The sequence below is a fragment of the Oscarella lobularis genome, chromosome 6 (genome assembly GCF_947507565.1).
Source record: "Oscarella lobularis chromosome 6, ooOscLobu1.1, whole genome shotgun sequence".
Classification (NCBI taxonomy): Eukaryota; Metazoa; Porifera; class Homoscleromorpha; order Homosclerophorida; family Oscarellidae; genus Oscarella; species Oscarella lobularis.
This window is the reverse complement of record NC_089180.1, coordinates 2038953-2053717: the sequence shown is the minus strand read 5'-3', so window position 1 is coordinate 2053717 and position 14765 is coordinate 2038953. Positions and strand designations below refer to the sequence as shown.

The following is a 14765-nucleotide window of genomic DNA, read 5'->3' as shown; positions in this document are numbered from 1 at the left end:
CGGGTGCTGGCACCGCATAAGAAAATATTTCCGCGCTGGTGTAGCGGTCGTGAGTGAAAAGAGACTTTAATAAAAGCTAAAAGAGACAGACGACATGCACAGTTGCACAGACAGTCAGCGAGACATGCAGAGACCCCGCTCCTCCTTCTATTTCGTAGACTGGGGAGGTGGAGTTCGGCCACGCGGTCCAGCCGTCATTGAGGAGGGAGGCGGGGCATCCTCATACATCGAGCGGATAGGCGTCGGAAAAACGAGACGTTGATCGGGAGAAAGGAGCGCGCCGCCGTTATAATAATACGTCGAACTGGCGTTGTTCGTCTGGGAAGATCGAGACGCGCGTTTTGTAGCACGCCCTATAATTAACTAGAATAGATAGCACCTGCCCGACGTAAGGTCGACACTGCGATTGCTGCATTAACGATTGCTGCATTAACGGAGCCTGCGAAAGGCAAGAGGAGCTGTTATCGACCTTTATGATACCGATCGAAATCGTACAGTACCTGGCAAAACTGTTGAGTCGGTGCCGGATAATACCAAGCATTCGTCGGCGTTGAGGCGACAGGGACGAATCCCGGCGGGTGACTGCAATGCGAATGCGTGGGAGCCGGCGGGGCAGCGTAAGCGAGCCCCGCGGGACATGTACAACACAAGGTACACATCGGCGTCACGGTCTCGTGACTGAATTGAGACAGGTCGACTGGAGCGACTGGAGCGCTCGGCGGCGACGAGGCGGCGCTCGGCTGCGGCGACTCGAAACTGTCGTCGTCCGACGATCGGTCGACGCTTCGTTTCCGTGTTCTCGACGTCGTCGACTGAAATCGGTACGTCAGTCGAAATTCGCCAATGCAACGCGTCGAATCGTCTAGATTTCTCACCTGTTTACGAATCGCTGGTCCGATGTTCAGTTTCTTCCCCTTCAAGTACACTGTACCCTGTATAATAGGAGAGTTAGAGGCCCCGCCTTTCTTCTCACGAGAGAAAGACGGGTCTAAAAGTAACGAAACACGCGCACGTTCTACCTGCTCTTGCACGCGACTGGCGTCCTCTTGGCACTCGAACGTAATGAAACCGTACCTAGGCTCCCCCCAAAAAGTCCATGTTTCCATCGTTTGGCTCGTTTTTGCTTTTTTTCGTCGGCTTTCTTACCCTTTCGATAGTCCTTTTTGATCGGTGATGATCGTCGAGTCGCGCACAGCGCCAAACGTCTGGAAGTACATCTTCAGTTCGAGCTCTGTTGTCTACGAACGTCAAAAACAGTGTCAGACGTTAGATACTAGGTGAACACGTACGGCGCGCGACACTCTGCGCTCCATCTCCCCTCGTCTACTAGAGTGTCTACTACAGTATCTTCCCGTGCACTCACTCTGAAGGCAATGCCGCCGACGAATATTCGATTCGGGATCGTCTCGCATCCGCTTTCGTCGATTCCTTCGCTCGCGGTCGTCTGCGCAACAAAGAAATCGCCGTAGTCCAGTCCCAAAAATCCCGCGACGAAGGGCTTACCATTATATTCACCTTTTCGACTCGGGGAGATGGGCCGTGGAAGCGCGTCAGGATGGACTGACGCCCAGACTGATGCGACACGTTGCAGTTTTGTCCGGGACTTAGGCGCCCATCCTCAAGGGAAACAGTTCGACAAGGGTTGGGAAAACATCAACAAAACGTTCTCGACCGATCCAGCGATCTTCTCCTGATCGTCGGCGCTCTCATCTTCATCATCGGCTTCTGCGGCTGCTTGGGGGCCCTGCGCGAGAACAAGATTCTCCTCCAAATATTCGTCTGGTCCATTGGCGTCATTTTTCTTCTCGAAATCATCACCGCCGTGCTCGCCTTCGTTTTTCGCATCGAACAGTTCACGTCGGCGGTCGAGAAATACGTTAATAACGCCATCGAACGACGTCATTGATTCGATTCAGGAATATTTCGAATGCTGCGGCGATCAGAACGACTGGGATTTGAACGAATATTTCAACTGTTCGAGTCCCTCGCCGGAGGCGTGCGGCGTTCCTTTTTCGTGCTGCATGACCAAAGACGAACGAATCAATTCCTAATGCGGTTACAACGTCCGACGACTCAAGGCCAATAACGAATTGGATAACGCTCACATTTGGAGTAGGGGGTGTTTCGACGAGATTGTGGTGTGGGCAAAGAGCAATTTGATATTGATACTACTGATCGAGGTTAGACTCTGTGTGCGTTCGTCAAAGGTTTTCATTTCTTTTTTCTGTGTGCATGAATGTGTATTAGTAGTGAGTATATATAGTGGAAGTGATTGTGTGATCAAACGAGCTTACCATATTTGCTACGGAGACGGAACTGGGCACAATCAAACTAACATGCAGAAAAAAATACTCACAGACTTGGCAAACAAAAAGATCCAGTTAACAGTGCTTCCAAAGACAGCGTCTGTCTTTCTTTTCTCTGTCTAGTGAGAATGACCGTGATCTCCTCCATGAGCATGACCCTGGGAATCTGTAGCCATTTCAGTGGCATTGCACCCGTTGTCTCCGTGGTCGTGCGGCACCATCATGAGACAGGCCATGAAGGAGTGTCACGGCAACGGCCCACTTCTATCGAAATCTGTCTCGAAGCTCTGACGACGCCCCACGAGGCGACTTTCCATTGCTGGGTCATTCGAAACGAAACGTGGTTCGAACCACGGATAATAAAATCTAAAATCTATTTTATTATCCGTGTTCGAACGGTCTTGAATTTTTGCAACTCCAAAATCTATATGTAAGAAAGTAGCTACAAGAATTTGTTTGTTGTCGTGATCGATCAGACATTTCTAACGTATCGAAAAACGTCGGGGTGCACGTTATGGATTTTTAATCGTTTTCGCGCTTTTACGTTATCCCGGATGTTATTGGGGGAGGGCGGGAAGTTCCCACGAGAAATAGAGGTCTTTAGCGTTACTTAAGCTGAAAAAGGCCGTTTCAAGCTTCGCGCTAATTACGGAATTGCAATGGAGATTAGCGCGCGTTCCTTTCTTAGCAATTTCCTCGAGCGTCGAGCGGAATTCTTCGTTTTCTCCGTCTTCTTCGCCGTTATCTCTTCATTTCTTTCGCTCACGTTTGATCCGTGATTCGAGGCAGCTGGTATAAGTCGACGTCTCGCACGATATCGGACAGATTACGGTATGGAAGCACCGGACTCGCCGTCGCCGTCCAAACGCGTCATCCCAGCTCGACGCTATCGGCGAAAAAGAGATGCTCTTCCCAAAGGCGTCAGCGGCGCGCCGAACGAACGCGAGCTCGTCGAGCTAATGGAAAAAACGGGCTGCATGATTTCGCAGACGAACGGCCAACGACGCTTCGGTCCGCCGCCCGACTGGCCGCCAGACGAGCCACCTCCGCCACGTGGCTGCGAAGTGTTCATCGGAAAAATACCGCGGGATCTCTACGAAGACGAACTCGTTCCCGTGCTCCAGATGATTGGACGACTCTACGAGCTACGTCTAATGATGGAGTTCTCTGGGAGCAATCGCGGCTACGCCTTCGCCGTCTTCGCGTCGCGCGACGAGGCGAAGCAATGCGTGCGCGCGCTCGACAACTACGAAATACGCCGCGGTCGATCGCTGGGCGCATCCCTCTCCGTCGACAACTGTCGACTCTTCATCGGCGGCATACCGAAGAAGAGCGTCGCCAAGGCGGACATACTCGACGAGATGCGTCGACTCACGGACGGCGTCGTCGACGCGATCGTCTACGCGAGCGTCGACGATAAGACGAAGAATCGCGGATTCGCCTTCGTCGAGTACGAGAATCATCGCGCCGCGGCGATAGCGCGACGGAAGCTCATGCGTCAGCGTCTCGTCGTCTGGGAAACCAAAATCACCGTCAATTGGGCCGATCCGGAACACGTGATCGACGACGATGTCATGGCGACGGTAAAAAGAAAAAAATTCGTCGCCCTTTTTCGTGTTTCCATCCTCCTCTTTTTCGTTTTTAGGTCAAAGTGCTCTACGTTCGGAATCTCATGATGTCGACCACCGAAGAGAAGATTCATCAGAAGTTCGTCCAATTCGGCAAGCTGGAGAAAGTGAAAAGGATTAGCGATTACGCCTTCGTTCATTATTCGAAGCGCGAGGACGCCGTGGCGGCCAAAGAGTCCATGGACGGTAAATAATCACGTGCACCTAAATCCAAATATATTCCTGACGTCATTAGGCGAGGAATTTGACGGAAGCGTTCTGGCAATATCGTGGGCCAAGCCAGTGGACAAGGAACAGCATCAATTGGCAAAGAATTTCGGCAAAACGTTCTACGATGGAGTGGCCATGTATCAAGGGGGATCAGGAGGAGAGATGGTGCCTCCATCTCCAACGTCCACACAAGCAGTCGTTGCTCCCGTCAATTCAATCTGTCCATTACAAGTCAGCCCATTTTTCAGACGGTAAAATTATTTATAGGGATTATGAACGTATATACACGTTTGCTTCTAGCACTGAAAGAACCCACCTTGGAAGCTATGTCGATCGCATCCCAAGCAGTGGCAACACGCGTCCGCAGTCATGTCAACGCTACGCTTTGCCACCCACCACTCTTCCAGTGGCAAAGCCTTTTTTTCCGCCGCCGCCGCCGCCGCCGCCGCCGCCGCCGCCGCCCCAGTCATCTCCATTTGGGACTTTGGTGGCCAATCCAGTGACTTCTTCTGGCGTCTACATGAAGAAGCATGCTGTGGAGGTAAAGATTGACGTCAGCTTTTTAAATTTATTTGGGATTCGCTAATAGGTATTGGAGGATATTTGTACTAAAAGCAATTGGGGGTCACCTCAGTATCATCTGATTCAACTTAACTGCAACTCGGGAATGACGCCGTTTTATATTCAAAAAGTAATAAATTATAAATCGATTAATACTTTTTTATGAGTTCTTTTTTTCGAGGTTTCTATTCCTGGACTGGGTCAGCAGTTTCAATCAACTGAATTTTGCTCGAACGCCGACGAAGCGAAAACTCTCGCAGCCGAAAACGCCCTGCATCATCTCGGCCTCTCGTTCTTACCAGAAGGTATCCTCTAGAAAAAATCTCCACACAGGATACCATCACTCATATATTTATCTATTGGATTTTCGCTTAGGATTTACTCTCAGTCTACCTGCTCCAAATTTCTCGTCGCACTTTTCATCAATTTCCGCTTCAGCGAATGATCCAACGAAGCCGCCGCCGCCACCGTTGCCTGGAGCAATTCCTCCGCCTGGAGGAGTGTGGCAACCAATAGCCAATCTCAACGCCGTCTGCGGATCACTGCCACCGCCGCCCTTATTCAACGGATTCCACGCCAACGGGTCTATTTATTCTCCTTCAGAAGTATACCCGTATTAGTTGTCATGCGTTTATGACGACAAGAGAGCCCGAATTTATTGCTTATTTCATGAATCCGAAGGATATTTGACTAGAATCGCCCGTTATTTTATAATTTAAGTGTAGTGATTTTACGTGGTAGAGTCTCTTCCAGCTGCTACTATTACTTTACGTGTTAGTGTTCCTTGTAGAGTCAGCATAGAGAAGCGAACGAGATCTCAAATAAACTGCTCGGTCAACGAGTTCTTTAATTATAGTGAAATCGTAGAGCATACAGTACGTATATAAATAATTACAAAATTACTTATTTTAAACTGAGATTTTTGACTAGTTCATACGTTGCTATGTAGAGAGCGCTGCTTGGCAACGTCGACATGTATCTTGCTGTAAGCCCCTTATAGAGCATAGCTAGGCCCTTTTCCTTGTAGAGTCGTCTCGCTATATTTCCTATTGATTTTCCACCTATCACCTGGAAACGAGTTCGTAGAGTTCGTATGACGTCAAGGGGATTTGTTAGCGTGCTTGACGTAAAACCGGCACACATTCTAGAAAAAGCATTTAGGGCAGTTGGGAAATTAGGCAATAAATAATCATGTACAGTCAAATAGGTGCTCCACCATATGCCGCTCGTTGGACCAGACGTTAGCAGGGAAATGAAATAACCTTTATAAAATCCACGTAAGCCATTTTTTGAATAAATTTCAACAATGACGTTGCGTAGAGACATATTTAGATTGACTTCCTGGTTGACGTTTTTCGAAAGGGAAATGAAAAATTGACTACGAAAGTAATTTTTATGATGAAGAACATGTGCATAGATGACGTCAGCATCAAGGGTAGAAAAATAGAAATCTTAATCAACGTAGAATATTGAATTATTTAGAACTTCTACTTGGGAGAGGATTTGTTGAGGAGTTGGTTCGTTTTTTGGTTGGATTAGAAGGCAATGGACTACGTGAAGTCATTCTCACAATGCTCATATGTCTCGTGGAAGAGAATGACTCATGTAAGAGGATTTGTGCAAGAGAAGATTTGGGACTAAAAGACTATCTACTCAAATGTGAGGAAGAGCTCAAGGGCAATGAATCCTCGATTTTTTACGTCGCGCCTTGTCCTTCATTTCGCTTTCCTTTCTCTGTACCCAAGCCTCGTATTTCTTTCTCCGTTCCCCCAATTTATCTTCCGGTTCGTTTTTTCACTACTTCCGGTTTAATTTTAAGTGAAATTCGCTCCTTTTCCTTCCTAGCGACCCATTTTTTATAAGCAATTTCTCCTTTAGCTGCTCTTTCATTGGTCGCTTCTCTGGCCCCGCCCCCTCGCTCTTTCTCCCTCTACGTATCTTTCTTATTGACCACTCTGCGTACTTTTTCGAGGCCGTTTCGCGTCGTTCTTCCTTAGCTTTAACCGTCTGTTTCTCTTGTCGCTTCGCGGCGCGTTCTTCGCGCGCTTTCTCGCGTCGAACGCGCTTCATTTCCTTCTCCTTCGCTTTCAGCCAACCTAGAATGCGTTCGTCGCTCGTTTCGGTGAATTTATGATCAGTCGGCTGCTTTCTAGGTCGCTCAGTTGTCTCTTCGATGACCGTTGTACGTTTTAGGGAAAGTTTTCGGCGTCGAAATCGCGGCGAAGTCGCTGGAGGCCTCGGCGCGATGCGACGAGGTGGAGAAGCTCCGCCTAGTAGTGCCTGGATTTCGGAAAGTAAGGCTACTTGTTTGTCTTTCAAGCTGAGTGTCTCAAATCGCGAATTCATTGCTTCGACGTTGTTTGCTATGGTAACGCTCTGACGTAGAGGCTCTCCCCGGAGTGAGGCGCTAACGCGCGCTTCACTACGGGGATTACCCGCAAACAGCAGGACTAACTTTCACGCCAGCGTACTCTCTAGGAGAGCAATTCAGAACGTAGGTGCTCCAAAAGATGAAAGCGATTTATCGACGAATGTCTCTATACCATAGTAATCATGGGGGAGCGTACAAACGATCGTTTGATAAAAACATACGACGAAAGCCTAGTCAACGCTGAAGAAATGAAGAAGCATCTGGATAAGCCTCCTAATTCCGCATCGATCCACCAAAGTGTTTTGCAGCCTCCTGATTCCTCGGGTTAGAGAAATTAATTGAAGTTGATCATTTCATATTTTATTTATTTATTTATTTATAGCTTCGATGGACGCTCGACTAAGGGACGTAGCTGTCGTACGAGATCACGGATCGGCTAAACGTGGAGCAAGTTTGCAGGCTGCTTTGAGGAATCAGAATTTGAAGATCGTTGAAGTGGATCTATCACCATCATCTAAGGAAAAAGAACAGGGGCTCTTTTTGAACAAGCTTCGACAAGGGAGTCACGTGCTCTGTCTCATCATTGGCCTAACTCTCATAACAAACTATTGGTCGCAACTGCAATCCTTCGTCAAACTTTTCATTAACTATAGTTGCAATGCGATCATGTCAATGTGGTATAACGTAAAGAAGGAAACGGGCCTTAGCCACGCTGAAGATCTGCGTCTCGTTCCTGATTGCAAATATTCGGAGACAGATGATACCGACTTGATGGCCTCTAGTATAAAAGAAAGAGTTCAATGTAGGTCATAATAAATAACCTCTGGTTTCTATTCGCATTGTTTGTCGTTACAGCGATCCTGCATGACGAAAATCGAGATTTTGTTCCATTACGTCGAGCTAACTTATCTGGGCGACAAAAACAAGGTGAGCCGTTACCAAAATCAAAGGGAAAGAGAGCAGGGTCCCATTTTTTTAAAATACGGGAACTTAGTGACAGAAAATAGGGAGGACAATCGGGGGCCCCACCCGAACTCCTGTCTGATTCTTTTTAAAGTCGACGGTTTGTCGTCAAAAAAGTCAGTTGAAGGCATACAGTGCGCCGATTTGAGAGCTTCACGGTGTCTCACGTCGGTTAGTGACGTACGTGTGATGACGTACGTGTGATGACGTACGTGTGATGACGTCTAATGATATGTGGATGCTAACGTTATATATACCTTAGCCTATACTTTCTCACGGGGTCACTAATAGCTACCATATAGCTGTAGCTTCAAGTTCTGTGATTATTAGATTTCTTGAAGAAGCACCGAAACCAACCGCCTCGCCGAACGCTTTTGGACGCCGTTTCCAAATTTTTCTTTCGCTCTGATTCAAGCCAAAAGGAAACCGCCTTGGTGCTCTTGTCTTTGCGCGATCTAATTTGAGCTAATTAATTCGGTTTAGGTGATAACGGGTCCTCCGGGCTTTGGAAAGACGGCGTGCTTGGAAGATTTTATGCGCGAATATCGAACTTATTACGACGCTGTTGTTTTTCTGAGATGCTCTGATGTGTTTGAATGGTTAGTATCGCTAACAAAGATGGTAAGTTTATATGGTCTGCTGCAACGAGAGGTATTTCCAAAAACAATTGGGACTTTTGCAGTGCGAAGAATTTGAGATCAATGCAAGACGTCTGTACAAAGCGGAGTTGGAGCCAACGCTTGCAAAGGAGCTCAGCGGTCGCAAAACCGTTCTCGTTGCCTGCGACGACGTCCAAGAGTCATGCGTCCATAATTTGTCTTGCTTCGTGCAATCCATAACCGGATCATCAGTTCACCTTCTGATTACAACGCAATTATCGAGAATTCGGAATCTCGATCACTTTTCAATTGAGGCGGCTAAATTGAGCATAGAAGAACTGGACGATTATTTCAGCATCAGAAGTCGCTGCGAACCGTCGGCCGGTGCTCGTGTGCGAATGCCGTCCACTCGGAGCAGTACCGTACACGTGGACGTTTTAGACTCTCATCCGGCCGCGTGCGGCCTTGCCAGAGACTACTTGCTAAAGACAAAATCTGGAATCTGGGGCTTAAAGCCACAGTATCACGGTATCTGGGCCGAACATTATTTCACCTATGGCAAAGATAAATTCACACAGTGGCTAGAGAAGAGTGATTTAACTGACTTACGAAGCTATCTCGCTCAAGGTCAACTAACCTCCCTCGAAGACATAGCCAAAGCAGACAGTTCGGCTATCGAGGGATTGGTTCCCCAAGCCGACGTTCCGCGTCTCGCCGACGCACTTCGTTCACTAACAAAAGAACTCGACGACGAGAGGCTCAACGTTATGATACATCTGAACTTGAGCACGGCATCGAGAGCGGCTAATAGCATATTAAATATGTTATCGGTCGTCGGCGACGATTGGTTCGAGTACGACGTTTTGCTTCACAGCTGGATGAAGAATAACAAGGATGAAAGCGACGAGACGGCGAAACGCGCTTTGGATTCGCTCGAGAAACTCGGTCTCGTTCACTTGAATCGAAGTCGCGTCGACGACGCCGTTCTCGCCGTGCGCGTGCCGCGCTGCTTTCAAAAATCGATTTTGAATCGTCTGACGAAAGAGAAACAGACGTCGTATAAGAAAATCGTTCAATGTCTGGCGTTCTATTTATCGCGTCGATTGCCCGTCCATAAGGTCTGGTCGTTCGACGCCAAGGACGCGGCGCTTTTCACGCACGCCTTGGCCGTCGCGCGTCACAGCAAACGAGCGTCCTTGTTCACGATTTCGGCTCGAAATATAATCGCCTTTGCGAGGGAATTGGTCTACGTTTACGGACTCGCCGCCGAAGCGAAACAATTCTCGGAGCATCTACTCAAGATGGAACAACTCGTCCCGGAAAACGTTTTTTCGATATGCCGCGAAAAGATTCGCGTCCAACTGTCACACATCGACATATTCGAGCAGCCCTTAACCGACTCTCTCCTACTCGAAATTCTATCGATTATAACGAGGAATGTATCCGAAGCGAAGTTATACCGACTCGCCGTCGTCTATCTTGAAAAAGAGATCGAAATATTGCGACGGCATCCCGAACGACTCGCCGACCTGTCGTCGCAGCGCGTCGCACTCGCCCAAGCGTACGGCGCGACGGGTCGCGAACGGGAAGCGACGGCGTTATTCCAATCGTTCTCGGAGTCCGATCAGCTCGTCGTCAACGATCTGATGCGACGGAAGATTCTCTTCGGTCGCGCCGAGTCGCAGGAGACGGCAGAGGAGTACGTTCAGGCGAAAGCCTCCTATACTGAACTTTTGAAAATGGTCGAGGCGCGTAGCGACGAGCACGCGCGCGTGCTGCTTCGACTCGGCGACGTGAGCGCCAAGGCTGGACATCACCTGGACGCCTTCGGCTTCTATAGTCGACTCATGGGCGCGGACGAGGAGACGCGACTGCCGCGCGACGTCAAACTGAAGACGCAATTCGGCATCGCCTTGTCGCTCAAGAACCAAGGCGATCTCCAGGACTCGTTGAACGCCTATCAGACGCTTCACGCGTTCGCGCGCGATTACGACGACGGCGACTATCAGATCGTCGCTCTCGTCGGTCAAGGCGACGTCTACACGGCGGCTCGCATGCTCGACAGCGCCCTTCGACTCTACGAGCAATCGCTTCAAGTGTGCGAGATCAAGAAACCGACGCATCGCGATCGTTCGAGCATATTGAATAAGATCGGTCATTGTCAACGCTCGCGCGGCAATCTCGTCGCCGCGAAGGAGACGTACGAGAATTGCGTGTCGTTCAGCGCGCACGTCAACGATAAGCGAACGGAAGCGTCGGCGTTGAGCAACATTGCGAAAATTCATCAGCAGATGGGCGACGTGCCGGCGGCATTGCGATATTTTAGGGAACAGTTGAAAATTGCAACGGAATTGAAAGATGACGTCATGATGGGAGTGGCGAACGGGAGCATAGGAAATTGCTATTCGTCTCTTCGAAAGTACGACGACGCTTTGGCGCATCTCACCGCCGCCGTCAACCTAGCGGAAAAAATCGGCGATCAAGCCGATCTCGCACGCTCCTATTCGAACTTGGGAAACGTCTATCAGATGTCGAAAAAGTACAGCGAAGCGGAAAAACATTTTCGAGTGTCGATAAAACTCGCCGTCGAAACGAACGACATCGTCAACGAAGCGCGCGCGCGCGGCAATCTCGGCAACGCTCTCCATTCGCAATCGCGTTTCGGCGAAGCGGTCGAGCTCTACGAACGTACGATCGAGCTGAGTTCGATGAGTCGACCCGGCGACAAGATATCGGAAGGAAACGCGTATCACAATCGAGGCTGCGCTCTCGAGGGTCTCGGCGACGTCGAGAAGGCGCGCGACAGTTTCGAAAAGGCGATAGCGATATTCGACGAGCTCTATCAGCAGACGGGTGCGAGCGAGTCGTTTCGACCGATCTATCGTCAACTCAATTCAAAATCGTATCGTCGACTTCAATTCGTCTTGGGCGAATTGGGCGACAAGATGCGCGCTTTGGAGATTTCCGAACGAAGTCGCGGTCTTCAGTTCGTCGAAATCGTCGCGAAGCGTTTTTCGTTGAGCGGCGTTCGTCCGCTCATCGACAGTTACGAGAAAATCACTCGAGATGAGATTATCGATTTGGTGAAGAGACAGAACGCTTGGGTTCTCATCTATTCCATATGTCGAACGAGTCTTCACGCGTGGGTCGTCAGTCCCCAAGGCGACGTGAATTTTCGCGCGACGAAAATTGCCGACGATCCGCAAAGCGAATCGCGACTCGACAAGAAAATTCGCAGCACCGTCGCCGAACTGACGAACTACGAGAATCTCAATCGATTGCCGGGCGAAAACGAGGAACGAATCAAGACGCCAGATTTGAGCGATTTGTCTAATTTTCTCATACGACCCATCGAGGAGTGGTTGCCGACGCGAAGCGTCGATCTCGTCGTCATTCCCGCCGGTCTCATTACTCTCGTTCCCTTCTCGGCTCTACCGTGCGGTAAAGATAATTTAATGATGTCGCAGATTTACAGAATACGAAGCATTCCGGCGCTGATCGAATTCGAACGATGGCGAGACGATAGCGGCGACGTGATGCTAACCGATTCTCTAATCGTAGGTAATCCCGACGTGCCGTCGATGCACATTCCCGGCCAGTCCGAACCGTGGCGGCCGGTCACGCTGCCGAATGCCGAACGCGAAGCGATCGACGTAGCTCGACTCGTCAACGGTCACCCTCTCGTTCGCAAGGAAGCGACGAAGCGGCGCGTGACGCGAGAATTACCGCAGGCCCAGTTGATTCACCTGGCGACGCACGGTGGACAGGGCGGCACGACGCTCTTTCTAGCTCCCGAAGAGGAGGAAAAGGCGCGCGTTCGGCCGGGGAACCTGATCGATTCAAAGTGCTGCTTGCTGACCTGCGACGAGATCGAAGGCATGGACTTGCGAGCTCAGCTCGTCTGCTTGAGTTCGTGCGGAAGCGCGAGAGGCGAGCCGAATAATGACGGGGTAATGGGCTTGGCGCGAAGCTTTCTGATCGCCGGAGCGAGAATGGTTCTCGTCACCTTATGGCAAGTTCCCGATCGAGCGACGGAGCATCTCATGTATTTCTTCTATCGTAACATGTTGCGTGGGGCGCCGGCGTCGTTTGCTTTGCAGCAGTCGATGCACCAGTTGCGTTGTCTCGAACAGTTCGCGCATCCCGTTCACTGGGCCGGATTTCAGATCATTGGACCGGACATTTCGCTCGAGTTCCCGGCCTCCTTCAACGTACGATGCGTTCCGGATTGCCAATTTTTCACCGGCATGGAATCGGAATTAAACGAATTGTCTCAATGGGTATTAAATAAGGATAAAGGCCTGTTGGTGCGCTACGTTCGCGGCATTCAGCCCGGCATCGGAAAAACGACTCTAATTGCCGAATTTCTCAAAATTTTTAACGCTCATTACAGTCATATATTTTGGGTGCGCGGACATTCGAATTTGATGTTGTTGGACGGATTTTGTGCCATCGCTTCAATTCCCGCCGTTAGCATGAAAGAGGGACTAATTATTAGCCATTTGCATTCCTATCTCAGAGAACTCGACAACTGGCTATTGATCATTGATGGAATTTGGGAAGGTTTCGAAGTCGACGCTTATCTTCCGAAAGCGACCAGCGCCGGCAGAGTAATAATTATTGCCGACGACAACGACACAAACATGCCGTCGACTCCCGAAAATGTGTACAGCGAAATGCGCGTCGGACTTTTAGAGCAAGACGAGACGATCGTGTCGCTCTTGCGACGAACGTCGACAACTGTCAAACCGATGAGCTTGACCGACAAAGATCGGAAAGCTTTGAAGCAATTTACACGCAACCCTTTTTATCTGTCTCTTCCTCTTTGCTTGGAGCTGGCGGGATCATTTATTAGAAGATCGCATATTCCTTTTCATCAGTTTCTCGACATGCTGCTAAGTCGTCCCACAATTAGCCGCAAGGCCTACGACTCGTCGTCTCCTACGTCTGTGAAACAAGGATCGGTTGAAGAGTCGAGTAATTTTCCTGCATCGTCGTCGTCCTCCTCGTCGTCGTCGTCGTCAGATCAAGCTCGTCAGACAGTGAGCCCAGTCTCTCCTATTCCTATTTCTATGGAAGTGGCAAAGTTTATCGTCTCTTTGATACGAGAAAGCTTGTCAGATTCCGCCCTCAAGTTTCTCGCCTGTTTTGTCTCATCAGGGTCCAGAATTTTGCCAATCAACCTTCTTCGGGATATGGTCAGAGAGCGCGAGAAAAGCCTTGATGGTGCGAGCGAGGACGACGTAACTGAATTGACTTTCAATGCTTGTCTCGCTGAAGTCGTCGCAGCTTCTGTGCTAAGAAAGCATAGCGACGGTGTTGTCGTCAAACACTCGTCCATGGAAAGAGTGCACGAAGGATCGACTGCTCTTTCCGCCCATCCTGTCGTGCTTGACTGTTTGCAAACGAATTTCGATGTAGTTCAATCTCAAATGTTTATAACCTGGGCGTCTGTCTTCGATTCGGAATTGCAGAGAGAGGGCAACGAGCAGAAAAACGTTACTTTCACGCAGGCGATTTCGTTTTGTCGATACGTGTCTGGCCAAAGACTTCCTGAGGATGAAGAAGCACAAGTCACAGCGAGCACCGAATTATTAATATTCACCATATGTACAGAAGCGGTTAAATATCCTCCCGCTTTCGCGAAATGTTGTCTACTAATGAAGAGCCTAAATCCATTTACTAAACTTTAGTGTACGCCTTTTCTTTGGGCTGGCGTCTGGCAGTAAGCCTTACAGCACTTACTGCTTCCAATTCTGCTGTCCGATCAAGTTTGGCAATGTTCTGTTTTTCTCGTTGGTTGCCAACTTTGAAATTGTTCGTAACAGAATTGATGTTGACTTGATTAATGTACTTCTGTACTGTAGTGATAATTAGCTAATAATTAGAATAGCAAAGGTTGCAAATAACGCACGGTATGATAAATCAATTAAGAAAATCTGGGTCGCGATTTATACGGGCTGCTCCAGTGTTTCTATAGCGATACGTCCAACATGGCTACCGCAATAACGAAAACGATCGAAAAGCCGCGAGTTCAACCGAATCGGACTCACGACTACCTTTATGGTAAGCCAAATGATAATGCGAACACGTACGATTGTCACGTTGTCGCCTTAAGACCCGCATT

At 49.2% G+C, this 14765-nt stretch overlaps 3 protein-coding genes and 1 long non-coding RNA gene across 4 annotated transcripts; 2 read left to right on the top strand and 2 right to left on the bottom strand.

The window, feature by feature from the left end:
• Window positions 1–50: 50 nt before the first annotated feature.
• Window positions 51–1903, bottom strand: LOC136188513 (protein boule-like). The gene is made up of 9 exons (XM_065976249.1): window positions 1664–1903; window positions 1504–1617; window positions 1364–1444; window positions 1147–1238; window positions 1020–1074; window positions 876–932; window positions 501–812; window positions 380–439; window positions 51–318 (listed from the first exon to the last, which is right to left on the bottom strand). The coding sequence occupies exons 1-9, from the start codon at window positions 1901–1903 to the stop codon at window positions 148–150; spliced, it is 1182 nt and encodes a 393-aa protein (XP_065832321.1). The 3' UTR covers window positions 51–147.
• A 1099-nt stretch (window positions 1904–3002) lies between these two features.
• On the top strand, window positions 3003–5578 carry LOC136188245 (probable RNA-binding protein 46). The gene is made up of 7 exons (XM_065975960.1): window positions 3003–3889; window positions 3952–4120; window positions 4170–4395; window positions 4445–4685; window positions 4734–4835; window positions 4887–5010; window positions 5081–5578. Exons 1-7 carry the CDS (start codon window positions 3140–3142, stop codon window positions 5323–5325), a joined length of 1857 nt encoding a protein of 618 aa, XP_065832032.1. The 5' UTR covers window positions 3003–3139; the 3' UTR covers window positions 5326–5578.
• A 1551-nt stretch (window positions 5579–7129) lies between these two features.
• Window positions 7130–14534, top strand: LOC136188340 (uncharacterized). Its single transcript, XM_065976089.1, has 7 exons — window positions 7130–7199; window positions 7254–7400; window positions 7459–7878; window positions 7932–8003; window positions 8370–8473; window positions 8523–8660; window positions 8722–14534. Exons 2-7 carry the CDS (start codon window positions 7259–7261, stop codon window positions 14329–14331), a joined length of 6486 nt encoding a protein of 2161 aa, XP_065832161.1. The 5' UTR covers window positions 7130–7199; window positions 7254–7258; the 3' UTR covers window positions 14332–14534.
• LOC136188347 (uncharacterized) lies at window positions 14268–14752 on the bottom strand. The gene is made up of 3 exons (XR_010670209.1): window positions 14553–14752; window positions 14384–14499; window positions 14268–14307 (listed from the first exon to the last, which is right to left on the bottom strand). It is a non-coding gene; the product is annotated as an uncharacterized lncRNA (long non-coding RNA).
• Window positions 14753–14765: the final 13 nt, after the last annotated feature.